This window comes from Canis lupus, chromosome 10 (assembly GCF_011100685.1).
Source record: "Canis lupus familiaris isolate Mischka breed German Shepherd chromosome 10, alternate assembly UU_Cfam_GSD_1.0, whole genome shotgun sequence".
Taxonomy (NCBI): domain Eukaryota; kingdom Metazoa; phylum Chordata; class Mammalia; order Carnivora; family Canidae; genus Canis; species Canis lupus.
The window spans coordinates 18,201,085-18,228,499 of NC_049231.1; the positions used below are offsets into that span (position 1 = coordinate 18,201,085).

The window sequence follows — 27,415 nt, forward strand, 5'->3', positions numbered from 1 at the left end:
GCGAGGCGAAGGGAGCCCGCCCCTCGCGCGCGCCGCCCGGACGCCATCTTTACTCCGGGCAGGGGGCGCCGCGCCGGGAGCGAGGCCCTGGCGGCCATATTAGGTGTGGGCAACGGCCTCTAGTCCCCGCCCGGCTTCCGCCGCGCTGCTTCCGGCCGTCCTGGGGGCTGCGCTTCGAGGGACGACGTGGTGGCCGGAGAGGTGGGGCTCTCAGGGCGCGCGGCGGGGACCCCGAGGCCGCAGGAGCCACGGCTTGGGTGAGGGGAGCCGGCCGCTCGGGTCCCGCCAGGCGTCTGTCCGCGTTGAGCGGGAGCGGAGCCGGCGCGGCGGGGACAGGCGGGGCCTCGCGGTTGGCGTCCTCCGCAGCGAGCGGCCCCGTGTGCAGCTGCCGGCCCAGGTCAGCCGCGTCCGTGTGCGGCGCCGCGCGGCCCGCTCCTGCCCCGCTCCTGCCCCGCCCCTGCCCCGCCCCTGCCCCGCTCCTGCCCCGCTCCTGCCCCCTCCTGCCCGCTCCTGCCCCGCACCTGCCCCGCAGCTGCCTCTGCCCGTCGGCGGCCCCGCACCTGCTCCCCGCACCTGTCCCCTGCCCTCCTGCACCTACTCCCTCCCCACCTGCATCCCTGCACCTTCCCCTTGCCCTCCCACTTGCTCCCTCCTCCCTCTGCAGCCCTGTACCTGCTCCCCTCACCTGCTCCCCTGCACCTGACCCCCCACTTACTCCCTCCTCCCTCTGGAGCCCCGCAGCTGCCCCCGCCCCTCGGCAGCCCTGCACCTGCCCCCTGCACGTGCCCCGCACCTGCTCCCTGCACCTGCTCCGCTCCTGCCCCGCAGCTGCCCACCCCCTCACCCCCCGCCCGTTGGCAGCCCCGCACCTGCTCCCCGTACCTGCCCCCTGCCCTCCCACACCTACTCCCTCCCCATCTGCATCCCTGCACCTGCCCTCTGCCCCCCCACTTACTTCCTCCTTCTGCACCCATGTACCTGCTCCCCTCACCTGCCCCCCCGCACCTGCCCCCCCACTTACTCCCTTCTGCACTTGCTCCCTCCTCTGTCTGCAGCCCTGCACCTGCTCCCCTCAGCTGCCTCCCACACTTGCTCCACACACCTGCCCCCTGCACCTGCTCCCCACCTGCCTGCTCCCTGCGCCTGCCCTCCCTCCCTGCATATGGGCTCCAGCGGAGAGCACCCAGTCCTGCGGGGCGACAGGCACCGGCCAGCCACACCTTGCAGCTCGCCACCAGCTGTTTGCATCTTCCTGCAGGGGAGCGTCCTGCGGGAGGCCGCACAGGGTGGGTGCTGGGGGACGGGCCTGGTCTTGGTGGACCTGGGGCAGCCGTTCCAACAACTTGCTGCGTGTGTGCTTCCTGTTTCTTTCTACGCTCCCCCCCCTCACAGCAGCATGGGGAGCAGAGAACAGTACGTGAACGTCTGTGGCTTCCTTGGCTTTACTGGGAGTTAAAGCATTAACGTGTTTTTAAGGACCGCGTAGCTGGTGCGGTGAGGTCCAGGCGCACGTCGCCTGGGTTTCTTCCCTCTGTAGCTTGTGATGCACGTGCTGCGCAGGGAACGGCCAGGCAGCAGGCGGGCCTGCCCCCAGCCCGGCGCCCGGCAGGACGGTGGGCCACGTCTCTCCTTCACACTGGCTCCGTGCTGACCGAGGCCTCCTCCGGGGCGGGGGGACCGGGGGTCTCAGCCTCACAGACCTCACGCTTTAGAAAGAGGGACACAAAGCATTGACACCCCCTTCCGTCCCTGGGTCTTGGTCTGGGAAAAGAGTGTGTGCTCTTTGGTAACTGGTCTTGAAGCCCCTGTCCTGCTACTCCCCCCCCCCCCCACCCTGCCGGCCACAGGGAGGGCTGACTCAGTTGTGCAAATACGGCCTTCTTCCTGGAAAGATCGGTGCCCAGCTCAGGGCGTGGGGTAGCCTCCTGAGATGCGGGAGGTGCCCAAGCCTGATTTCTCTCAACTTTCTCCATGCGTTCAAATTATAGACGTTAGAGCAGTGGTTTAGAGAGTTCCCATGCGCCCCTCACCCGGATGCCCGGTGTTGACTCGGGGAGCTTGTGACCCGGGCATCTGTGTTTTCACTTTCTCCAGGGCCCACGGGCGCTGCTGCCGATGAGCGTGGCAGGCGGGTGAGGCGGGAGAGCCATGGCTGGGAAGAGGCCGTTGGGCGCGGGCCGGCAGCGCCGGCTGCTGGGGCTGCTGGTGGCTGTCGCCGCCATCCACCTCATCACCTGCCCCTACGCCAAAGTGGAGGAGAGCTTCAACCTGCAGGCCATGCACGACCTGCTTTACTACCGGCTGGACACGGACAAGGTGAGCGCCTGCGTGCAAGAGCTCGCATGCAAGATCCCCACGGGCATGCGCTGACCTCCCCTTCCCCTGCAGTACGACCATCTTGAGTTTCCCGGAGTGGTCCCCAGGACCTTCCTCGGCCCCCTGGCCGTGGCGGCGCTCTCCAGCCCTGTGGTCTACGTGCTGTCCCTGCTGGAAGCGCCCAAGTTTTACTCTCAACTAGTAGGTAAGGGGGTCTTGCGATGAGGATGAGGGAGGCACCGAGTGGGATCAGGGGACTTCCGTGAGCCAGGTGGACGCTCCCCCCCTCGGGAGTGTCCTTCTGTCGGATGCCTGGCCGTCCTTGGCCACTCAGCCTGGTCGTCCGGAGCAGGTGTCTTGGTCTGACCCCCGCCTTTTCTGGGGCATAACATGGGACAACGAGCTGAGCGCGTCTTGCTTCTGCTCTCGAGAGGGTGAAGTGGGGGCTCCGGGGCCCCTCCCCAGGTGGGAGAGCGGGAGAGGCAGCAGGTGTGGCGTCACCTGTGGGGCTGCGCACCCCGCAGAGAGCTGCCTGTTTCCCTGGAAGCCACTGTCCCCGTGGAACCAGTGGTCTGCGTCGGAGGCCTCCCTTCCCCCACCCAGAGGTCACCAATGGTTGCACTTTGTGCGAATCCTGCTGGATCTTTCTATGTGCACGTGTGGATACCTCTTAAAACCAAATTTAGGACGTCCCGTATATATCACCGTGCAACCTCCTTGTTGAGCCAGCAACCACCGTGTTTCCATGTCTGCACCCACGAGACCTAGATTTCCTGGCTACTCCAACTGTCCACCCGTGTGTGGAGATCCCCCACTGCCCAGGTGGCTACATAGGGCAGGAGCTCCGGGGCCGTGTGGGGCGTCAGGCCTCCGTCCGCGTGGCCCTGGGGTGTCACGTGCACGTGGCGCAGGCTGCGGTGAGATGCTGAGCCGGTCACACAGACCTGTGGACACTGCCTGCCCTGCCCGTGGCCCCCCGGGGCCCGCAGTCAGTGAGGCTTTAGGGTCGGGGTGCTGAGGCCCAGGCTGTCCGTTCCCTGCGCCCAGTCCATGTTCTGTAGCAGAGAGCACTCCCCTCATCCGAGGCTGTTTCGCTGCCACCTGGGCACTGACTCCCCGTCGCCAGTGGCCTTTCAGGACCCCCTGTGCCCAGCTCTTCACCGCCAGCCATGCACATCGCCACGTTTGTTTAGTCAGGGCTGTCCTTGGTCTCGGCGTGATCTTCGGACTCTGGACTTTACAAAAAGAAGTGAGGCGGCAGTTTGGGGCCACAGTGGCCACCATGTTCTGCTGGGTGACGGCCACGCAGTTCCACCTCATGTTCTACTGCACGCGGACGCTCCCCAACGTGCTGGCCCTGCCCGTGGGTAGGTAGCTGCCGAGCCACGCTGGTGAAGGGGCGACCGTCGGGGGGGCATCTGCCTGACGAGAGCTGCTTCCCACCGGGCGGGGAAGGCCGAGGATGGGCTGGCCTGTGGCGAGGACCAGGGCGTCCCTCTGTTGCCGCGCTGAGGTGCCTTCCCAGCTCTCGGCCGGGGCCTGGGTCGCCTGGGAGGGTTTTCTGGCCGGCGGGTGGTCCCGGGCGCCCCGAGGAGTATGGGAGGCGGTGGATGGTGTGGGCGTGGGGTCACCGTGCCTGGGGGCCGACCGGGGTCGGGGGGCGTGGGGTGGGGGGGCTGGGGGAGGCGGAGAGGGAGGCCAGGGCACGGGGTGGGCTGGGGCATGTGGGGCACAGCCGCCCATGGCGGGAGTCAGCAGCTGTGTCTTGCAGTCCTGCCGGCCCTGGCGGCCTGGCTGCAGCTGAGGTGGGCCCGCTTCATCCGGCTGTCGGCCTTCGCCATCCTCGTGTTCAGAGCCGAGCTGAGCGTCTTCCTGGGCCTCGCGCTGCTGCTCCTGCTTGGCACCCGGAGGCTGACGGTGGCCAAGGCCCTGCGCTGCGCCCTCCCGGCCGGGGCGCTCTGCCTAGGTGAGTGGGGCTGCAGGGGCGCGTCTGCCCGAAGCTGCGCTTTGTGTGCTGCCAGGAGGAGGGAGAGATGCGGGGAGGGTTGTTTTATTAAATGAAACCGCCTTGATGCTCAGCGGAGTTACAGCTTGAACCGGCTCCTCCTCGGGGCCTCATCCCCAGGCGGGGGTGGGGTGGCAGGTCCCTGCACCAGCTCTGTGGGGGCCCCGCCCTCCTGGGGAGCCCAGGCCCCAGGCGCCAGCTCCTCCTGGTGAAGCAGGTGCCTTGGGGCCACGTTGCGGCCCGTTGACAGGTCCGGGGCCCCCAGGGCTGCTGTTCACCCGGGCAGCGGTGGGGTCTGAGCGGCTGGGGGCTGAGTTCTTTCTGAGGGTCTCCGGTGCCTCCCAGGACTGACGGTGGCCGTGGACTCCTGTTTCTGGCGATACCTCGTGTGGCCAGAGGGAAGGGTGCTTTGGTACAACACGGTCCTGAACAAAAGCTCCAACTGGGGCGTATCCTTCCCGTGTGTAGGCGTCCCCGGCGGCCCCCCGCTCCCCCGCGGCTGGCACCTGCTCCTGGACGCTCCATTCCGCCTCAGCCACCAGATGGTCTTCAGTGACGCCGCAGCGGCTTGTGGATGCCCTGGGACCAGCTGTCCTCTGGGGGAGGGGGAGGGCTGGGCTGGCCACCTGGCGAGGCTGGGAGTCCCAGGTGCTGTACCCCCCGCCCCCGCGTGACCGCGCTGACGGGTGACTCGCTGGCGTGTGGCCTCCTTAACCGTCCCACCCAAGACTTCTCCGCTGCTGTGGTATTTCTATTCGGCCCTGCCCCGCGGCCTGGGCTGCAGCCTGTTCTTCGTGCCCCTGGGTGCCGTGGACAGGCGGGCGCTGGCGCTGCTGCTCCTGTCTCTGGGCTTTGTGGCCCTGTACTCGCTGCTCCCGCACAAGGAGCTGCGCTTCGTCATCTACACCTTCCCCGTGCTCAACATCGTGGCCGCCCGGGGCTGCGCCTGCCTGTGAGTCCTCCGCTGTTCCTCGGCGGCCACGGCCCACGCCACGGGCCCTCAGGGAAGGCGTTCGGGTGAACAGATGGGTCCAAATGGGTGCCCGGGTAAAGGAGGGCCGCGGGGTCAGGAGGGGCCGCCCTGGGCCCGCCGATGGGTCAGTGTGTGGTTCTTGGGCCCGTGTACACGCAGCTGCCGTGGGACGACACTCACGGGGTCACCTGACCCTCGGGCCAGAGCAGGGAGCTCAGCGGGACGGGCCGTGTGACAGGTGGAGGGTCAGGGAAGTTCAAGGAGGGTCAGGGGTGGTTGGGAGGGTTGGGGGGGCGTCGGGGAATGTCGGGGGTGTGGCGGGGGGTCGGGGAAGGTCAGAGAGGGTTGGAGTGGTTGGGAGGGACAGGGGTGGTTGGGAAGGACAGGGAAGTGCTCCGGGCCCACCACCACAAGGGGTGTGGGTGTTACCAAGGGCAGGAGATGGCCCAGCCTGGAATGAGGGCCTGACAACAGGGTGCCCGGGAGCCGCGGTGGTGCTGCGGGGCCGTGTCCGGAGTGGGCCGTGGGCTGAGGCGGTGGCTCGCTGTCTGTGCTGGGTGGGAGCTGCCAGGCTTCTGCGGAGGATGGGCAGGAAGCAGCCTGGTCTGGTGGCCTTGAGGTCTCTCCAGGCTCCCAGGGCAGCGGTGGCCCTGCGCCCTCCGCTTCCCGTACAAACCCGGCCGCGCCTGGGCTGGGTCTGCCCTCCAACCTGGACATGAGCGATAACCCGAGATGATTGGAAATGTAATATGAACTTTAAATCAGCATTTGGGTGGAGTTGGACAGAGGAACTTCCCCCACCCTCCCCGATGATCACGTCCCCGTGGCGATCGGGGCCCACGGTGACCGTGAGGGCGGACGGCGGCGTCCGTGTGCCGCAGCCTCCTGTGAGACACACGGCGCTCTCTCCAGGCTAAACAACTACAGGAAGTCCTGGCTGTATAAAGCAGGCTCCGTGCTGGTGATCGGACACCTCGCGGTGAATGCCGCCTACTCGGCCACAGCCCTGTACGTGTCCCACTTCAACTACCCCGGCGGCGTGGCGATGCACAAGCTGCACCAGCTGGTGGCCCCCGGGACAGGTGGGTGCTGGGCGGCTGGGGCCGGGGCGGCTCAGGCGTGGCTCGGGCGCGGCTCGCGGTTCTCAGCAGGTGCACATGGTCGTCCGCAGATGTCGCGCTGCACATCGACGTGGCCGCTGCGCAGACGGGCGTGTCTCGGTTTCTAGAAGTGAATGGTGCCTGGAGGTATGTTGCTGCCCCCTGGGCACTCCTCCCACAGCCATGCGTGGCTCCCCGGGGGCAGCTGGGCTCTGGGAGCCGCGTGGGGCTCACGGTCGACGGCCACGCTCCAACCTTGCAGGTACGACAAGAGGGAAGACGTGCGGCCTGGGTCGGGGCACATGCTGGCCTACACGCACCTCCTCATGGAGGCGGCCCCCGCGCACCTGGCGCTCTACAGGGACACGCACCGTGTCCTGGCCAGCGTCCCAGGCACCACGGGTGTGAGTCTGAACCTCAGCAGGCTGCCCCCCCTCGACGTCAACCTGCAGACAAGGCTGGTGCTCCTGGAGAGACGCCGTGGGCCGTCCTGAGGCCTCAGGGCTCCTCGGTGTCCTGGCAGATGGGACCGCATGCGGGACGGTGGGACCCAGGGCACAGGCCCCGCTCCTCTGCAGCCCCGACCTCGTGGCTGCCCCCCGCCCAAGGAGCGCACCCCACAGGAGGTCCGTGAGTCCACAGGAGGACTCTGCGGGCGCAGGTGCACCTGGTCCGTCGCACATGGGGCTCCGGGGATCCAGAGGGGCTGCGAATAAATCTGTGTTTCCTTAGTGGAGATCGTGCGACGGGTGATACTGCACAGACTCCCTTCTTGCAGGTCGTGTTTCAAGTGATGACCTTGGCACCTTTACGCTTTGTTGAAGGAGCACACGTTGGTTATTATGTACCGAGCACGTCAAATACCAGCGGGCCCGGGGACAGCACACGGGGAGGGTGTGGCTGCGCATGTGTATCACCCGCACGTACTCAGCTCCCACATGCACGGGCATCACGTGCACTGACACGTGGACACATCACATGTACTACCATCACGCACGTGCTGACACGTACACACACGCGTGCACACCTGGCACTCCCCTAAGGAAAGGCCATGTCTGGGCTGGTGAGAGCTCTGCCTGTGGCCTGGCTGTGGTCCACTGCAGCCGACGAGCAGTGTGTGCGTGGACATGGCCCCGGGGGGACCTCCTGCGGCCTCTCCGGGGTGCGTGGATGTTTCCTGCGGAGCCCGGGTGGCCCCTCCTGCCCGCCAGCTGGTGCCTGCGAGCCAGCCCTGCCTCTCCCGTCTGTCTGTCTGCCGTGTTTATTATTTATGCATCATTGGCATTTAGCACCCGTTTGTGATTCCTCAGCGTGCAAACTCGTCGTCGGTCCGGGTGGCGGCTGGCTCACACTTGATTCCCCGGGCACCCTCATGGCTGCTTCCCTGCCTGCCGCCGAGGCTCTCAGGCCTCCCTGTCTGCCCGAAGGTCAGCGGCTGAGGGGCCCTGCTTGCAGGGAGCGGCTGCGGACACCGAGGCCGGGGACATCTGCTCCCAGACCCCTCTGGATGCGCAAGGGGCAGGCATGCCTGCACTCTTGTCTGTCCCACACTCTGGGACACCTGCAGCTCTGGGTCCCCATCTCTGTGGGGTGCGCTGCCCCCCATCCCCTGTCCCCTGAGCGACCAGCCGCCGCGGAGTCCATGTCTGCCTTGGCTCCGTGGCGTCTCCTCCTCCCTGCGTGGCCCAGGATCTGCCTTCCGCCCGCGTGTGGAGGGTGAGCTGCTTCCAGAAGTGGCAGTTGCTCCCAGAGCATGCTCGGGGCGTCGCTTCCACCACAACCCCTCCAAGTGTTGTGACTCGAGTAACTGCTGCCTGGCTTTTCCCTCCTTCCTGTGAAGATGAGCAGACCTGCGTGGACTGGGTTCCGTCCTCCCTGGGAGCCCGGTGAGCCTCTCGTTGGACCTGAGGCTTCCCCTTCCTGGAGCCACGCGGCTGTTGGCCACCGTGTGCACAGCCTCACGCGTGTTTTCTCATGCTGTGCCCCTGGGAGCGGGGCTGCACGTGGGTGCCATGTGACTCAGTGGTACCCCTCCGGGGCTGCAGGGCCAGCCCTGACCCGGCTGCTCTTATGCCCGAGCGGCGGTGTCTCCGGATGCTTCTTCGTGTCTTCAGGGGAAGGTGAATGTCTAACAGGATCAAGCACCGTCCGGTGTGGTCAGTGGTCTGTCCGCCTTTGGTCTGTTTTCCGTGCACTTGGGGCACTTCCCCTCCACGTTATGAAAACTCTTCAGTTGCTGGGAGTGCTCACCCTTTCTGTCCCAGGCCACAGGTCACTTCCTCCCTTGTCGTCTGTGTTCTGATCACAAAGCACTTTCCCAGGCACTTTTCTGCAGGTTCACGTTCGTGTGTGCGGCTGGGTTCATGGCCTGCGTCCCACCCTTGGGCTCCGTGGCTGGCACCTTCTGGGCTCTTGTTCGCGTTGCTTCTGCACGAAGACTTGGGATCCGCTGGCGTTTGCCTCTGTTCGTGGGAGGGGTGACCCGAGTTTATCCTGCTGCCAGGGCTGGCCGCACACCCAAGCCACCGACGCCGCAGGGATTTGAAGTCACAGACCGAACGTGTGCGGTTCAGGCACTGGCAGATGTGACCAAAGTCGCTGTAAACGTCCGTGCGCAGCCTCTGGGGCCATGAGACTCCAGCTCCTTCGTGTGGGTACCGAGCATGGCCGCCGGGCCGACGTAGAGTATGGGTGGCTTTGTAGGAAGCGGCCAGGCGCCTCCCTGTGGCCCCCCTGCGCCCCTCCACGACCCCCCTACAGTCCCTCTGCGCTCCAGTGACCATGGGCACAGCCCCTGGCATTGTCCATGTCCTACGTTCTGGCCCTTCCAACAGGTGTGCAGCGGCGTCTCTTGTGTTCACGTGCACCTGCTGGGTGTGCACGATGTGATGCTGACTTGCCATCTGTACGTCACTGCTGTTTGGTGACACCTTTAAAACTGATTTTCAATGGAATTGTTTCCTTATTGTTGAGTTTTAAGGGTTCTTTGTGTATTTTGGACAACGGACCTTTATCAGATGTGTCTTTTACATGTTTCCTCCCCGTCTGTGGTATATCTTGTTCTCTTGACGTTGTCCTTCTAGACCTGAGAATTTTTATTTTAAAGATTTTATTTATTTACTCATGAGAGACACAAAGGGAGGCAGAGGGAGAAGCAGGCTCCCTGCGGGGAGCCCAATGTGGGACTTGATCCCAGGACCCTGGGATCACGCCCTAGGCTGAGGGCAGATGCTCAACTGCTGGGCCCCCCAGGCGTCCCTAGAGCAGAGAATTTTAATTTTAACAAAATCTAGCCATCAGTTCTCTCTTTGGTGTTGTATCTGAAAAGTCATCTCCACACTACTTTCTAGGAATTTTATAGTTTTGGGATTATTTAGGTTTGTGACTTAATTCATGTGAATATTTATGAAGGGGGTAGGTCTGTGCCTAGGTTCTTTTCTCCCCCTGAGTGGATGTCCACTTGTTCCAGCGCCATTAGGAGAAGGAACTATCTCTGCTTTATTGTGTTGTCTTTGCTCCTTTATCAAAGGTCAGTTAACTGGATTTATGGACGTGTCTATCTAGGCAGTCTCTCTCTATTTTGTCCCATGTATATTCTTTTGCCGAAACCACATTGTCCTGACTAACTGTAGCTTTATAGTGAGTCTTGAAGTCAGGTAATGACGGTCTTCCACCTTTGTTCTTCAGCATTCTGTCGTGGGAGTCTTTTGCTTCTCTATACAAGCTTCAAAATTGATTTGTGTCCACAAAATGACTTGAGATTTGAAGGAAGGAGTGGAGAGAGAGGAAATGCCCTCTAGGCTTAGTTTACTGAGCACTTTGATCATGAATGGGTGTTGGATTTTGTCAGATGGTTTTTCTGCATCCATTATGATCATGTGCTTTTTTCTCTGATGGATTACATTAATGGTTTTCGAATGTTGAAGTAGTTTTGCATACCTGAGATAAATCCCATTGAGTCATGGTGTAGAATTCTTTTCATACATTGCTGGATTTGATTTGCTTTTTTTTTTTTTTTTTTTTTAATATTTCTGCATCTCTGTTCATGAGTGATATTGGTCTGTAGTTTTCTTGTAGTACTTTTGGTTTTGGTATCAGGAAAATGCTGGCTTCGTACATGAAGTATTCCATCTGTTTCTATCTACTGGGAGAGATTGCAGAGAATTGTGTAATTTTCCCTTAAACGTTTGGTAGAATCCACCAGTAAAGTAATCTGGACCTGGTGCTTTCTGTTTGGGAAGATTATTCATTATCGATTCAGTTTCTTTAATAGATACAAGCCTATTCACGTTGTCTGTTTGTTCTTGTGTGACTTTTGGCAGAATGTGTCTTTCAAGAGGTTGGTCCATTCTTCTCTAGGTCATCAAGTTTATTTGCCTGGTTGTTAATAGTATTCTCTAATCCTTTAATGACCATGGGTCTGTAGTAATGTCTCCTCCTCCATGTCCGTTATTAGTGATTAGTGTCCTTTCTCTTTGTTATCTTAGTTAGCTTTGCTACAGGCTTATCAATTTCATTAATCTTTTCAAAGAACCAGCTTTTGGTTTCATTGATTTTCTCCATTCGTTTCCTGTTTTCGATTTCATGAATTTCTGCTCTGATTCTTATTATTTCTTCTGCTTACTTTGGACATAATTTTCTCTTTTTCTTCTATGTTCCTAGAAGAAAGGGACCTACATTATTTAATTTAGATCTTTCTTCTTTTCTAATATATGCATTCAACACTGTAAATTTCCCTCTAAGCAGTGCTTTCACAGCATCCCACAAATTTTGGTAAGTTGCGTTTTTATTTTCACTTAGTTCTACTTATTTTAAAATTTCTCTTGAGATTTCATTTCTTTGTCCCATGCATTGTTTAGAAGGGTGTTGTTTAGGGGCGCCTGGGTGGCTTAGTCTTTTAAGCATCTGACTCTTGATTTCAACCCAGGAAATGATCTCAGAGTTGTGAGATAGAGCCTATGTTGGGCTCTGCCCTGGGTGTGGAGTCTGCTTTGTATTCTCTCTCTCCCTCTGCCTCTACAGCCTGCCACTCTGCTCACTCATGCTCACTCTTTCTCTCTCAAGGAGAAAAACAAAGTGTGTTGTTTAATCTCCATGTATGTCTGGATATTCCAGCTGTCTGTGTGTTACTGGTTTGTAGTTTAGTTCTACCACGGCCTGATAGCAGATGTAGGACTTCTACTATCTTGTATTTGTTGAGGTGTTTTAACGCCCAGAATGTGGTCCATCTTGGCAAATGTTCACATGAGGTTGAGGAGAATTTGTGTTCTGCTGTTGTCGGATGAAGTGGTCTGCAGACCTTATTTATATCCAGTTGATGGATGGTGTCGTTGAGTTCAGCCATGTCCTTACTGGTTCCTGCCTGCTGGATCCATCCATGTCTCGGGGTTGTTGACTCTCCAGTTATGACAGTGATTCAGCTATTTCTTTGTCATTCTATTATTTTTTGCCCCATATATTTTGATGCTCTGTTGGTAGGTACACACACATTGAGGGTTATTGCATCTTCCTGGAGAATGGATTCCTTCATCATTATATAATCCCCTTCCTCATTCTCTGATAACTTTCCTTCCTTTGAAGTCTGCTGTGTGAAATTAATACAGCTACTTCCTGATTTCTTTTGATTACCGTTAGCATACTTGCCTCTATTTATTTATTTATTTATTTATTTATTTATTTATTTATTTATTTTTATTTATTTATGATAGAGAGGCAGAGACATAGGCAGAGGGAGAAGCAGGCTCCATGCACCGGGAGCCCGATGTGGGATTCGATCCCGGGTCTCCAGGATCGCGCCCTGGGCCAAAGGCAGGCGCCAAACCGCTGCGCCACCCAGGGATCCCCCGCCTCCATTTATTTTTAATCCATATGTGTCTTTATATATTTTTTTAAAGATTTTATTTTATCATGAGAGACACAGAGAGAGAGAGAGAAAGGCAGAGGCACAGGCAGAGGGAGAAGCAGGCTCCATGCAGGGAGCTGGATGCGGGACTTGATCCCCGGTCTCCAGGATCACGCCCTGGGCCAAGGGCAGCGCCAAACCACTGAGCCTCTGGGGTTGCCCTGTGTCTTTATATTTAAAGTGGGTTTCTTGGGGCACCTGGCTGGCTCAGTCAGTAGAGCAGGTGACTCTTGACGTCACGGTTGTGAGTTCGAGGCCCACAGTGGGTGAAGAGATTACTTAAATAAATAAAACTTTAAAGAAAACCTAAAGTGAGTTTCTTGTAGGCAACATATGGTTGGGCCTTGTTTTTATATTGACTCTGTTAGACTGTTAATCAGGCATTTTCTATGATTCCATTTTCTCTCCTCTTTAGCAAATTGGTTATACTTCATTTTTGCTTTTTTTTTCATGGTTGCCCTAGAGTTTAGAATATATGTTTATAGCTAATCCCACTCTATTTTCAAATAACACTGTGCTGCTTCATGGGTAATGTGAGTACCTTATAATAAAATACTTCTAATTCTTCCCTCCTGTCCCTTGTGTCATTGCTGGCATTCATTTCTCATACGTAAGCTACATAAGCGTAAAGGTACGTATCTCATGTGTAAGCATATGTGATTCTACGTTATCATTATTTTGAACAAACTTACTTTAGATTAAGAATGAAATGCTAACTTCCTCCTTTTTCAGTGGTCTTCTTTATTTTACGTAGGTCTGAGTCTCTGACCTACATTACTTTCCTTCTCTCCAATGAACTCCCTTTAACGTTCTTCCAAGCCTGTCTCCTGGCCACAAATTCCCTCAGTGTCTGTCTGAGAACGTCTATTTCTCCTTCATCTTTAAGAACAATTACACCAGGGATGCCCGGGTGGTTCAGTGGTTGAGTGCCTGCCTTCAGATCAGGTCGTGATCCCGGGGTCCTGGGATTGAGTCCCGTGAGGGGCTTGGCAGGGAGTCTGCTTCTCCCTCTCCCTCTGCTGCTCCCCTTGCTCCTGTTCTCTCTCTCAAATAAATAAATAAAAATCTTTTTAAAAATCCCAAAAGAATAATTTCACCGTGTATAGAGCTGTAGGTTGGTGGGATTTTTCTCTCCACACCTTAAGTATTTTGGTCCACGTTCCTTGGCTTGCGTGACTTCTGAAAAGTCAGATGTGGTTCTTACCTTCATTTCCTTACAGGGAAGTTCCCCCCTCCCACCTGGCTTCTTCAGGACTTAACATTTATTTATAGAATTCATTAATTGAACATGATATTTAAAGGTATTGGTTGTTTTGTTTTGCTCTGTTTGCTTCCTGGCTCTGTGCTCCGCGTCTGATGCTGAGTTGGGGACATTCTCAGCCATCATTTCGAATACTTCTTCTGTTCCTTTTCTTTCTTTTCCTTCTGATGTTCTCATCCACGTCGGCTACACTCTGTGGCTGTCCCATCATCTTTGGATGTTCTCTTCTGTGTTGTTTGGTTTTTCTCTTTATTTTTCAGTTTTCAAGGATTCTTTCCACATGTCCTCTCGCTCAGACATTCTTTGCTAAGCCATGTCCAGTCTAGTAAGCCCGCAGAGGGCATTCTTCATTTCTGCAGCAGTGTCCTCTCTCTAGCGCTTTGTTGTTGTTCTTTCTCAGGATTTGCATTGCTCCGCTTCCGTTGCCCGTCTGTGCTTGGGCGCCGTCTACTGCGCCTGTGTGAGCGCCGAGCGTACTGACCCTATGTTCTGTGTTCCCGCTCTGATGATTCCAACATCCCTGCCAAGCTTGTTCTGAAACTCGCCCTGTCTCTTCATACTGGGTTAGTTTAGTCGTGTGATTGGCCTTGTGATTTTTTTCTTGATAGTCAGACGTGATGTATGGGCGAGAGGAGCCGCTATCACAGGCCTCGGAACGGTGGCGGCAAGAAGCGCGGAGAGGAAGTCTTTACAGTCCTGTGATCAGACTCCGGCTCCGGGGAGCCTGTGGCTCTGCACTGAGCTTCACGGAGTCTGTCCCCTCTTTCCCCGTCTGCTCAGCGGGGACAGGTCCCCGGAGGGGGCCGGAGTCGGTCAGTGAGGCTCGGCTAACACGTTTCCCTCGAGGGCAGGCTTTGCTGAGCATCGGGTGCTCTGGCATGTTCAGGATGGCTCTGTGCGAGGCGCAGAGGGTTTTCCTGTTCCTGTGGGGATGGCCCAGGTTTGGAGCTAGAGCTCACCGGCTTGTGGGGCCTCACGACCCGACAGCCCAAAGGTTTTAACTCGGAGCCGTCCGCTCTGAGCCTCCAGCGGCCCTGGCGCTCCCCGGAGCCGCGGCCGCTGCTCTTCACACCAGGTCCTCCTGCTCCCTGGAGACCCAGGAGGAGTGGCCAACTCCTCAGTCTGTCCCCCGTGTGCGGAACCCCAGACCGAAGTCTGTGGTTAGTTTGCTTCGTCAAGGACCAGTCTCTTAAATCATACAGAACACGAAGCGCGGGGTCACAAGCCCGTTATGACGATGCCATGTGCCCCCCAACTGCCCGCGTGTTCACCTTTGTGAGCTGTGTGTTCGCGTGGCCTCCAGGTCCTGCCCGCGTCCCTCACGCCCCTGGCAGGACGCCCAGAGTGGTCTGTGGGTCACGAGCATCCCTGCGAACGTCTTCCTTTCTCCCTCGGTCTGGAAGGATGGTCTTGCCAGATGTAGGATTCTCGAAGGGCGGTTTTGTTCTTTTCGCCCTTCGGGGATAGTGACCCGGTGGGTCTGGCCGCGGGGACCCTGGGGGGAGGCCACGGCGGCCCCTCAGGAGGACCCTCGCCGCTTCGGGATGCCCACCTCCCGGCCGTTCCCTACAGACGTGGCTCTGCGTGGATCTCCAGTGCGTCTCATTGGGCTGCTTGGATGGTCCCGCTCACGTCCGTCGTCATGGTTGGCAAGTCTTCAGCCATTTTATTTCCCCCTCTCCTGCCTGGCCCCATGCTGTCCTCCTTCTGGGACTCCCATGATGAGCGTGGGGCTTCCTGGCCGCATCCCATGGGCCCTCGGCTCTGGCCCGTCAGCCTCTCCTCCTCCTGTTGCTCAGATTCGGTGATTCCCGCTGTCTTTGGGTTCGCAGATTCTTTCTGCTGCTCCTGGACTCTGCCTCCGAGTCCCTCGCGTGGACTGTCCACTTCAGTTGTGGTGCTTTCCAGTCCCGTTTACCTTTGCTTTCTTAGGTTTTGTATGTTTTTAGTCCGCTTGTTCCAACCTCCTTTTCCTGCCTTTCGCCACATCCGCCTCTACTTCCTTGAGCGTCTTCGACCCTCATGTTAAAGTCCTCGGCTGGCAGGTCCACCGTCGGGCCTCAGGGATGGCTGCCGTGGGCCGCCTGCCCCCGGCTCCACGCTCGTCAGGGACACTAACCCGCGAGCACAGCAGCTCTGGAACCAGGGTCTGCCCCTTCCCAGGGGCTTGCCGGGTTTTGCTGTTCTTTTATATTTTGATTGCTGCAGGCTGCATCTGTCCACGGACCTCCTTCTGTGGGTCGTCCACCTGGCCCGGGGTCACATCTAGGTCTCCCGCGCGTGCGGGTGTCTGTAACGTCGGCGTCTGTTCCTCCAACTGCCCCACAAATGGCTTCAGAAGCCCGGCGGCCGCCTGCCTGCGTGTGCACCTGCCGGGTCAGGAGGAGCCATCGCGTTAGAGCGCAGGCCTCCGGTCCTTGGAGGACGTGGCTCCCACAACTATGCGAGCTGCTCTGGGGGCTGTGGGGGGCTGAGGGGGGTGGGACTGGAGGGCTGGGGGGAGCCAAGGGGGTTGGGGGGAGCTGAGAGGCTGGGGGCTGGAGGGAGCTGGGGCCCTAGGGGGCTGGGGGAGGCGGCTGGGGGGGGCTGGGAGGCAGCGGCTGCAGTGCTCCAAGCTGAAACTGGCCACAGGGCCACCCTGACTTGCTCGCCTGCGCTGGAAACCACGGGCCTCCCTCCTCCCTCTTCCCTCCTCCTGGTCCTGGCAGTCGCCTGTGCCCGCGCCGTGAGTCCTTGGGGCCCCTCGCGTCGCCAGCTCTGGAGACGGACGTCCAGCTGCATCCTGGGCAGTGACCTGCCCCTGCCCCCTGCGCTGTGTGTGGCCGGAGCACCCCCACCCCATAAGCTGCTCTCTGCTGCTTCCCCGTGCAAGGACACCTCGGGGCCACGCCCTGTACCCACATCCCTTCCTGAAAGACCCCGAAGCCACTTGTGGGGGCGCCCAGCATGAGCCTCTGCCCCAACGGGAGATGATGTGGAGCCAGGGCGAAGATGGGAACTGCACGGCAGGGGCCCAGCTCTGGGTCTGGAGGACACGCAGAGGCGGCGGGGTTCCCATGAGCAGGGGGAGGGGCACGTCAGGTCCCCACAGACGCCGCCCCCATGGGTCTAAGGCTGAGGGGACCATGGTGTGGGAGGGGCTGGAGGTGGGCGGGGTACAGGTTTCACCGCAGCAGACCCACTGCCTGAGGCCTGGAGGAGCCAGCGCTGTGGAACCAGCACCCCGGTGCCTGGACCTGGGCTCCCCGCCGCGGTTCCAGTTCCTCCAGGAATGCCCAGCCCAGCGCAGGGGTGAGGAAGGTGGGCAAGGAGCTCCAAGGGCATTGCCCCCGAGAAGGTGGGTGACGGGGCACAGGTCATAAACGAAGAGTTCAAAATGTGGTTTAAAAAGCAAATACAGGGGCACCTGGGGGGCTCAGTGGTGGAGCGTCAGCCTTGGGCTCAGGGCGTGACCCCGGGGTCCTGGGATCGAGTCCTACATCGGGCTCCCTGCATGGAGCCTGCTTCTCCTTCTGCCTGTGTCTCTGCCTCTCTCTGTGTTTCTCATGAAGAAATAAAATCTTTAAAATAAAAAAATAGATTAAAATTCTATGGAGAATGTGTCATCTACACTGTCTTAGGGCTTCACACAACGTTCTTGTTAATTATGAAGGGGAAACAACATGCAGCGAGGGGCCTGGGCAGGTGGGGGCCAGGTGGGCGGTAGGTGAACCGCACTCCGGTGATCTGTACCACCTCACAACACTCCAGAGAATGACCACCTGCCGGCATGTGTGGGGGTTGGGGACATAGAATGTTCCAGACTGGGGGGGGGGGGGCAGGTGAGCTCAGTGCAACACAAGCTGGGGGGCTGCGTGGCAGGACTGGCCCCATGGAGTAAGTGGCAGAAGTGGTTGGGCCGTCCCCTGCATGCTGCTCTGGCCCCGGCCCCCCAGCTCCCCACCCCTCCCCCCCGGCAGGCTGGCCCCGGTGCCCGAGAGTGGCCTGCGAGCAGAGGCCCAGGTGAGCCTCGGGGCGGCCTGTGCTGGGCCTGCAACAATCCCGCAGGACTGACACGTGTTCAGATAAAATAACTTCCAAAAACTCGTTTGGATGCTGCCGATTTTATGAAAACCAGCTTATACCCAGGGGTATCCACTAACAGTAGCTGCGGAACTAAAGTAGCTCGAGCGAGGGGTCTACACAAATCCGGGCAACTGGAGGGGAGGTGGGCCTGGGGCCACGCACACTTCCTGCTCAGGGTCCCTGCTGCAGGCTCGGGGCTGGTAACTCGGTGACCGGCCAGGACCCCCTCTCCCTCTCCCCCCACCCCTGCACGGGACCCGTGACACCACGTGTGTGGACGATGCAGAGGCTTCCGTCCCGTGTGCACACGTGGCTGCCGCCTCAGCCTGTGCCCGGGCATCGGCTGTGTCCAGACGACCCTGCAACAGGCAGGTGACCTCTTGGCTCCCCAGGTTTCCTGTTGATCCCCGCGTGGGGCTTGCTGGCGGGTGTGGAGGAGGGCGCGGGGCCGGTCCCGGCTGTCGCCGGTTGAGCTCGTGGCTGCGGGGACCGGTCTCTGCTGTCCTGCTGAGTCACGTGAAGGCACAGCAGCTCCGGACCCGTTCACTGAAGGAAACCTGCGCATCCCCCCATGCGCCAGGGCCCCCCGCACCCCGGCCCCCAGGACCCACCTGCACCAGACCCTGCTCCTCAGACGGCGCCTCCCTCCCGTCGTCACAAAGCTCTTTGCACACAGTCTGTCCGGCCTTGGCGGTGGTGGGGACGTCCGGGCTGCGGCCACCGGGTCGCGGGGGCAAGGGGAGCTTTAACTTTGAATAAAGTCCTGGGTTCGGCTGACACGCACGCGCGCTGCAGGGCCACCAGGCTCCTACAGGGCTCCTCCCTACAAGCGACCAAGGAGCCAGGCCCAGCTCGCCACCCGCTCGGCTCCGCGCACAACAGACCTGCCGGCCTCAGCAGGAGCTGCATCCCTCCCACCCGGAGGCTGCTCTGTCCCCGGGGCCGCCCTGCCGCATGTCACTGGACAGTGTGGCCCAGGACCAACGTGTCCTGCAAACGTGTGTGTCGTGGGCCTGGGCGCTGCCATCACGGCCCTGGAGCAGCCGCACAGACGGCCGGGTGGCCACGTCTCAGGAAAGCTGCAGGGACACGGCCGAGACACGGGCTCCGGTGACCAGGGCAGCGTCCGCTTTAACTACCGCTGTGCTAGCAGCGGGCTGCGACTGGCGGAGGGCCGCTCGGCACCAGGTGGGGGCAGGCTGCGTCCTGGGTGACTGTGCGCTTGCTCATGCAGGGGCAGCCGTGCCCAGTGGGTCACCACTCCTGCCCTCGTGCAGCCAGGCCTGGGCCATGCAGTGCACCCCCATCCCCAGCCCCACGGCTGCCAGGGGTGGAGCCCTGCTCTGGCCAAACTGGTGATGCTGGGCTGGGAGGCATCGCGGGGTCAGGGGGTTGGGGTGTATCACAGGGATGGCAGAGGCCGCAGGACCCCGGGGAGGCACCACAGAGCCCTGGGCACAAAGGGGCTGGGGAGGGGCCAGGGCTGGGGGGTACAGGGCTGGGGAGGGACAGGGCTGGGGGGGCACAGGGCTGGGGAGGCACAGGGCTGAGGGGGGACAGGGCTGAAGGGGGACAGGCCTCGGTAGGGAACAGAGCTGGGGGGGTAGACAGGGCTGGGCGAGATAGGGTTGAGGAGTGGACAGGGCAGGGGGCACAGGGCTGGGGAGGGGACAGGGCTGGGCAGGATAAGGTTGAGGAGTGGACAGGGCTGGGGGTGCAGGGCTGGGGGTGACAGGCCAGGCATGGGGACGGGCAGCAGGCTCACCTTGCTATCCTTGCACGGACCCACCCCCAGGGGAGACAGAAGGTCGGGAGGGGGCCAAGCCTCGCCCCAGGTTCCCAGCCGCCCCCCACCCTGGTGACCCTAGCCCCACGGAGGCCCCCGGGGCCCAGAACTCACAGGCCGGCGCGTGCAGCTCCCCTCGTGCAAAGCAGAGGCACACGAGCTCCTTCGGGCACAGCCGTGACACCTGCCGTGGACTCACATCGGCAGCTCGGATCCTGGCTGGGGAGGACGAGGAGGACGGACGCACACATCGCTTCGCAGATGCTCCTAGAAATTCCCGTGGAGAGCAGGTGGGCAGGACTCGCGAGCACGCCCCGGCCCTGTGGGGAGGCACCTGCGCCGCCCACTGCTCTGCCCGCCGGCACCGGCTGAGGCCGCCCGCTGCCAGAACCGCGTCCTCCCCGCGCCAGCCCTCCCCGCGGGCGCCAGGATGCGAACTCCAGCAGGGAAGGCCGTGCCAGCGGGACCCTCCTATCATCCTCAGAATAAAAAGCCAGTGTCCTCCAGCAGTAGAAAATTGCAAATAAAAAGTTTAATTTCAGAAACTGAGTTCACCATTTATAAATACACTAAAACATAGTCAATGCAAATCCAGATTAATAACAGGTACAGTTTTTTTTTTTAACAAAACAACTTTTCTAAAAGGTCATAGGCAAATGAGTAACTTGTTTCATCCAGAGTATTTAATTGGTTTGAAATAAGAAAACGAACCCTTCTCTAGATGTGGAAGCAAAACTTCTGAAGAGAGATCATTGTTAAAAGACTCTGACGACGGACGCCGCGTTGTGTCCTCGGGCTTCACACCCGGCGGCGATGGCTGGTCCTCCCTATCATATATATAAAAAAGCTAAACGCCTAAGGCTAGTCTTACACTGCGGTACAGCGGTCTCCTCCCTGTTGATGAGCCATCTCTTGTAAAAAGAATTTTATACATAATTTGATCAAATTGGGGTCAGTGGGGTCAGTGCACAAATTTCAAAGGATAGCTTCCTGGTGTGGAGACAGCAGGTCCGAGGCGGGGCATCCTCGCGGGCCTGCTGTGAACGGCCCCTCGCGCGGGCTCGTGACCCAGGTCGGGGCCTCCGCGTGAGCCGACCACGTAAAACCTGAATGGGGAGCACAGACCAGGAACGTGCTCTTTAACCAGATCGCTACATAACCGACGTTCCAGGGCACGTCTTAGTTTCCTCTTCCGATGCCACACCTCTGTTGCGGTCAACAGTTATGTTCCAGAATATTCTCTGTACTCCTTGACATAGAGCCTGCAGTTAGAAACTGCTCAGCCAGGATGGCTTGAACTCCACCTCCTATTTACAGAATTCACTTAACAGCCATAAAGGCTGTTCTGTTGAATTAAAGCAATCTTTAACTAAAATACAGTACCTGATTCGTGGTTTTTACATAATTGAATAAAAAGCCTAGAGAATAAAATTGTTTACATCTCCTCTGCCCTTCTAGTAAGACAAATTACTAACCCCCAACTTTTAAAAAAACTTTACAGTTATGAATGAAACCCTAATCATCGTATTTCATCATCGGCAAGACAGGCTGTTCCTAGCGGGCCCGTGGGGAGCCCGCGGTGACACCCGGCCTGCAGGACGGGGAGTAAGGCACTCGTAGACATTACAGTGACGCTGGACGGGGAGGCTCGTGCCCGCCTCGGGGTGCCGGCTGCGACACCCCGCACGGCCCCGCCCGGAGCGCGCCGCCACCCCGGGACGGACGGCTGGTGCCAGGTGAGCGACAAGCTGTGGCCTGGTGGTTCCGCTGTGAGTGTCAATACTGAAAGTATATCAAGGGAAGATTCACTTTCAAGAAGATCAGTTTTTCAAAATGTTCCATCGTGAGCCTGGACTGGCCGAAGCCACCGTTCTCCGTGGGTGTGCTGAACAGCCTTTCAGAGGGTACGATACTGGGGGGGCAGCCCAGGAACCTGACGGCCAGGGTGGACAGGCCCGGCCAGGCCGACTTCTTCAGGTTCCAGTAGGTGAGGGGGTCACAGCTGTGTTCGAGCACCTCCTCCTCCAGATACGCAAGCACCATGTCCTCGGGCACCTTCGTCTTTTCCCTGGGGCCCTTCTTCGTCATCTTGGCCATGAGTGACCACAGGTTCTCCTCCCCCACCGCGTCTTTCGAGGGGGAGCCTGGGTCACACCCGTTGGAAACAGGTGTGTCCTCTGAGGTAGAATTGAGCACTTCCAGTTCCCTGATTAGATCCTGCTTGTACTGCTCCGCCTCCTCTTCCGAGAAGAGGGAGGCCTTGTAGCGAGGGTCCAGCAACGTGGCAAAGATGTACCTCGGGTCGTGGAGGGTGGCAGCCAGCCGGCTCACCATGGCTTCCTTCAAGGACTTCAGCATGGTGTCGATGCCCATCGTCTCCTCAAAGAGCATCTCGATTTTCCTGTTGAGGATGTGGATCATGGGGATAACCTGGCTGAGCGTGGACACGTGGGTGCTCATCTCCCGACTCGCGGCATCAAAGGGCTTCAGCGCGTGGCACACGGACTGCATGACCTCCCACTGGTCACAGCTGATCAGCTCTCTGAAGTTGCACTCGATGGACATCTCGTTAATCGCCCGTTTCTGTTCTATGAGTCGCTCAAGCATGTGAAATGACGTGTTCCACTTGGATGGGACGTCTTGAATGAGGTGGTGCTGGGGCAGCTCGTACTCCTTCTGCAGCTCGGCCAGCTTCTCTTTCGCTTTCGGTGACCGGTGGACCCGCTCGCATATTTTCCGTGCGATGCTGAGGAGGTTCTGGACCATCCGTTGGCTCTTGATGGCCTCGCTGACGACCAGGTTGACAGTGTGGCTGAAGCACTGCACGCTGGCGCGCTCCCCCTCGCTCAGCGTCTTCCCGATGCTCGGGTTGTCGGTGACTGTGATCCCAATCTGAAGGCCAGTGGACGTCACCCAGGCCTCCCACCAGCACTCCAGCTGCTTCCGGATGCTGTTGCCACTGTAGTCACAGTCCACCTGAGACACGTCCAGCAGGGCTGAGCAGTGGTGGTCCTCACAGTACGGCCGGGCCGACGACGCGAAGGTGACCCAGTGGGCGGTGAGCGTCAGGTACTCGCGGGTCTGGTTACTCATCCATATTCCGGACGTGAAATGGATCACACCGCTCTCCGCTTCCTTAAGGTGTGACAGGACGATCTGTTTCACATTATCGTACATGCCTGGGATGGCTGTCCTGGAGAAGTAAGAAGGTGAGGGCAAAGAGTACTGAGGTTTCAAGTATTCGAGCAGCCGGTTAAAGCCAACATTGTCTACAAAAGAATATGGCTGGAGGTCAAGTGCAATCATTTCAGCTATGAGACTTGTGATTTTTTTGGCAACTGGATGAGAATCATAGAACTTCTCGTTGGTGTCGTCAAAGGAGGAAGCTCCTGACAGCTGTGTGCTCAGGGGCCCGCGGAGGCTGGGCGAGGAGGCCCGCGCCGCCCTGGGCACGTCAGGCTTGAGCACACTGCCGTGGAAGCGCTGCAGATGGCGCAGCAGGCAGCTGGTGCCCAGGTTGGTGGGCTTCTTCCCCCGGCTGATGGTGCGGCCGCAGTGCAAGCACACCACCTTGGTGGGGTCCGCGGAGCAGATGGAGAAGTGATTCCACAGCTTGGAGGTCTTCTTGCTGTTAACGGGAAATAGAACCTGATTGTTTTTCGTAACCATAGATGGCAAGTCAGTCAACTTGGAGGAGGAACTTTCTGCAGAAGCCAAGGTGGCGTACGGAGAATTTGCCAACCCAGCACCCAGAGAGCCCTTCTGGTTGCTCACGACGTCTGGGTGGCGTCGGTAGAGGTGCCGCATCAAACAGCTGGTACCCACGTCGCCCCTCTTGCCCCGGCTGATGATGCAAGCGCAGTGTCTGCACACCGCCTTGAGGCTGTCCATGGGCGCCAGTGAAAAATGCTGCCAAACCTCCGACTTCAGCCTCTTCATGACCTTCTTATTCTGCTGGAACACGGCACCGCATTCCAGCAGGCTGGGGCTCATCCCGCCAGCCTGCGGCTTCTCGGGGGAGGACGCCAGCGAGGCCTCGCCCACGTCGTCAGAGGACAGCGCCGACGCGTCTTCCATCAGCGTGTCCCCGGCGTGCAGGTGCACCTGCAGGTCCTCCGTCAGCCGGTCAGGGGAGGAGGACGCAGAAGGGGACTCCTGGACCAGCTTTCCAGGAGAGGACGACACGGAGCTCGGGTCCCCGTCGGGCGGCGGCAGGGCGGGCAGCAGGGTGGGGGGCGCTGCGTAAGGCGGCGGGAGTCCCGAGCCCCCGTTCTCCTGCAGCACGATGGAGCGGTGTGCCCGCCACATGTGCCTAATCAGGCAGCTGGTGCCCAGGTCCTTGCCGTTCTTGCCCCTGCTGAACTCGTTCATGCAGTGGATGCACACGGCCTTGGAGTTGTCCAGGGGCGACAGGTAGAAGTGCTTCCACACAGCCGACCGCCTCCTGGAGCCCGAAGTGCTCTTGGGAGGCGGGGGATTCCTCTCCGCCCCGTTCTCCGCGCTGTCCTCGCAGGGGAGGGGGGGCATGGGGGGCGGGCCCCCCGGGGCCTCCTCCCTACCGTACTTGTCAGAGGCGGGCGCGTCAGAGGGGGTTTCTTCCAAGGAGACCGCAGACGTGGACTCCTCCATCATGTCATCGGGGGACGGGGCCTTTAATGCCAGTTTCGGGGCGAGGCTGACGGGCGAGAGCACGGCGCCCAGGTCCCCGGGGTCGGTGGGCTGCGGCGGCAGCCGCAGAGGAGGGGGTGACAGGGAGGGCAGGCCCGGCACACTGCCGTTCTCCTGGACGAGCACCGTGGGATGAGCCCTCCGCACGTGTCTCATGAGGCAGCTGGTGCTCAGGTCCTTCTCGTTCTTCCCTCGGCTGAACTCCTTCATGCAGTAGGTGCAGATGGCCTTGGTGCTGTCCCGTGGGGAGATGAAGAAATGCTTCCAGGCCGGAGACTTCTTCCTGGAGCTCACAGCCCGGCCCGAGAGGAGGCTCTGCGTCACGGCCTCCATGGCTACGTCGTACAGCGTGCTGCTGTACTGGGAGAACAGGGAGCCGTACTCCTCCTCCTGGTCGGCAGCGGGGCACTTCCCGGGCGGCCCCCTGGCCTCCGCCCGGCCCCCGCCACCCTCGGCCCGGTTCCCGTCCGGCTCCGCTTTAAACTCCACTCCTTCCAAACTGGGATTAGGGATTTGAACATCATCTTCCTCTTCTATTTTAAAATTTATTTTATCAGAAACAAATTCACCATCCCTTCTGGGACGCGTCTCCTGGTTGTTCTCCATGACTGACCATAACTACTCTGGCTGCTTCCTCCTGTTCTCTTAGGTGGGTGAAAACCTGATCCAAAGCCTCATCTGTGCCCCCAAATGTACGTTATCTTCAGCTCTTAAAAAATAATTCCATCTTTCGAGATGCGTGTGAATGTGGCTGATGATAAATCTGACTGAAGAGGGCATTTGGCTGGAGGGCAGGCCACTTCACCTCAGGGCGCAGAGCGCCACCTGCCCGCAGCCTCGCCACGACCTGCTTCTTGGCGCAGACACCAACTGACGCGGCGGAGACCCGCGTCTTGTCCTGGGAACTGGGCCGCTGTCGCCTGGACAGCACAATGACCCTTCGGCATCATCTGTAAAAGAAGACGGGATCAAGGTTAGCGCTGACCTAAGTCGCACATTTCCAACCGACCCGTCACGGTGACACCGGCCTCAGTACGCCCAGGAAAGTTCCATCACCCAAAGGTAAAATCCAGAGCACTGGCTCCTTGACATCTCACAATCTGCTTATACGAGGAAAATGCCCTAGGACTACAAAATAAGCGAAAAATAAAGACAGGAGTTGAAGTGTCAAGGACCTACTGGTCAAGGACCGGGGAACAAGAACACCTTGACCACGGCCGGTGGCTGAGGGGTCCCGCGGGGCCCAGAGCCCCCGAGAGCCGCTTTCCTGTCACTTTGCTCTCAGAGTTAATGTACCAAGTGGGGACCAAACCCCACCGGCCTGGGACACAACCAACTCACAGACTACACGCTGAACACCTAAGAGGGAGCCCGTGTCTGGCCGGGTCCCACCTGTCCACTCCACAGGCACCGCCGCGTGACACGGGCACTGGGACGGGACAGTGGCCCCGGGAACCGCTGCACCACAGTGAACGCTCGCAGCCAGTGTGCAACGGTGCCGGGGCAGGCATGTGAGCAGGACAGGCTGGGACGGGGCGGGCTGGCACACGGGCCGGGGACAGGGTGCACACGGAGGGATGTGCGGGCAGCGGCGCATGGACAGGCCTGAGACGACAGCAACCGGGGCCTCCCCGCGCCCGGCAGCAGAGATGGCAGAAGGAACATGCTGACATATGAAAATAGATTCTAGAAACCTACTATAGATGTATGTTGTTTCTTCCTACAGGACCAGGGGTTTAGTGTAAACACAGCCGGGAGAGAAACAATTAACACGACCCATAAATCAGCAGCAGAATGCCGGTGGGGCCCGAAGGCGCCCCCCCCTTCCCGAGCCGCCGGCTCAGCCAGCACCCCATAAACACCAGCAAGGAGGAGGACTCAAACGGAGAAGCAAAGGGTGGGCAGGGAGGGGCGCGTGTCACACAGCGGCCCCAGGGCTGTGTCGGGGCACCAGGTGCCACCAGCATGCGGCCCTCCAGGCAGCCCAGCGCTCTCACCCGTGGGGTCTTTCGGCGGCTGCCCCGCCGCCTGGGGCCGGGCACAAGCAGGCCCTGCGGGGTCAAGCCGCCAAGGGGACGATGCGCTCACTGCCTGGCCCGCGCCTGCCCCCGCCCGCCTCCGCCCCCGCTGGCCTGGATGAGGCTGAAGCACACCGGGCACCCGCCTCAAGCACCCGAGGCCGGGCCGGCACGGGCAACTGCGCCTCGGCCGTAGTGCGGGGAGGACACTGCATCCAGCGGCACAGCGGCTGCAGGGCAGCCCAAGCCCCGGGGGTCTCCGCGCCTCGCCCGCCGGGGCCAGCTGGCTGCCCTCCGTGTCCCTGAGCCCCCGCACGGCCGCCGGGGCCGTGAGGATGGCCTGCACCTGGGGCACTGGGTGGCACGATGGAGCGGTGAGGGCTGCCGTCCACACCCTGCCCAGCGGGCCCCATGGCCCTCGGCCCCTGCCCAGGACCGCCTCGGCCCTGGACTCGCCCGCTCGGCCGCACGGTTCTCTCACCATGTTCACATGGACATGCCCGCCAGGAGGCCAAGCACCGCCAACCAGGGCTGGCCCCAGGCAGCACCCAGGTGGCCACCCCAGCCAGGCGAGCCGTGGCCGAGGGCCAGGAGGCAAGGCTGCGGGGCCGGCCCAGGGCCATTGCAAACCAGCACACAACCAACGCGAATGCTGAAATGCCAGGCTCACCTGGCGCCCGCTGCACAAAGCAGAAAGTGCAGCCACCCTAAAACAGTGTGCGCACCTCACAAGCAGCTAGCTCCTGCCAGAAGCAAATTCACGTTTTTCAGAAAACATCCCAAATAATGAATTGCACAAAGTTCAGGCAAATACTCAGAATGAAAAATTAGCTTACAAATATGATCTCAGTAAGCACAAAGGAAGCAGGCCACCAGGAGCGAGAGCCAGCAGCAGCACCAGGTTTACAACAACGAAGACTTCCTGGTGTCACCACAGAGCACAGAGTGATTATATGGACCTGTGTTTGTAAAACAATATGTGTAATTACATAATTCCTAAGAACAATTACATGTATATATAAATTTTATACATACATATATATATATATATATATATTTTTTTTTTTTTTTAGTACAGAAGCCAAACAAAAATGAGCAAAACATAAGACACTATAAAAACAAGAAGTCAGGGATCCCTGGATGGCGCAGCGATTTAGCGCCTGCCTTTGGCCCAGGGCGCGATCCTGGAGACCCGGGATCAAGTCCCACGTCGGGCTCCCGGTGCATGGAGCCTGCTTCTCCCTCTGCCTGTGTCTCTGCCCCCCCCCGCCCCGTGTGACTATTATAAATAAATTAAAATTAAAAAAAAAAAAGAAACAAG

General features: G+C 59.4%; 3 protein-coding genes across 5 annotated transcripts in view; 1 reads left to right on the plus strand and 2 right to left on the minus strand.

The window, feature by feature from the left end:
- Positions 1-61: 61 nt before the first annotated feature.
- Positions 62-7,130, plus strand: ALG12 (ALG12 alpha-1,6-mannosyltransferase). The gene is made up of 10 exons (XM_038550182.1): positions 62-201; positions 2,095-2,316; positions 2,389-2,521; positions 3,510-3,683; positions 4,088-4,282; positions 4,667-4,770; positions 5,050-5,273; positions 6,207-6,376; positions 6,466-6,541; positions 6,657-7,130. The coding sequence occupies exons 2-10, from the start codon at positions 2,149-2,151 to the stop codon at positions 6,886-6,888; spliced, it is 1,476 nt and encodes a 491-aa protein (XP_038406110.1). The 5' UTR covers positions 62-201; positions 2,095-2,148; the 3' UTR covers positions 6,889-7,130.
- Positions 7,131-17,644: 10,514 nt separating this feature from the next.
- LOC119873717 lies at positions 17,645-19,901 on the minus strand. The gene is made up of 3 exons (XM_038550189.1): positions 19,523-19,901; positions 18,234-18,445; positions 17,645-18,129 (listed from the first exon to the last, which is right to left on the minus strand). The coding sequence occupies exons 1-3, from the start codon at positions 19,884-19,886 to the stop codon at positions 17,944-17,946; spliced, it is 762 nt and encodes a 253-aa protein (XP_038406117.1). The 5' UTR covers positions 19,887-19,901; the 3' UTR covers positions 17,645-17,943.
- A 20-nt stretch (positions 19,902-19,921) lies between these two features.
- ZBED4 (zinc finger BED-type containing 4) overlaps positions 19,922-27,415 on the minus strand; it is a 29,720-nt gene continuing 22,226 nt past the window's right edge. For 2 of the 3 annotated variants that reach the window (XM_038550187.1, XM_038550186.1), the window contains one exon: positions 19,922-25,026. In XM_038550187.1, coding sequence (XP_038406115.1) covers positions 21,185-24,682 — 3,498 coding nt within the window. In that variant the 5' untranslated portion in view covers positions 24,683-25,026 and the 3' untranslated portion in view covers positions 19,922-21,184. Of the gene's footprint in view, positions 25,027-26,930; positions 26,949-27,415 lie in introns of those variants that run through there. The other variant, XM_038550188.1, reaches the window with a different exon arrangement.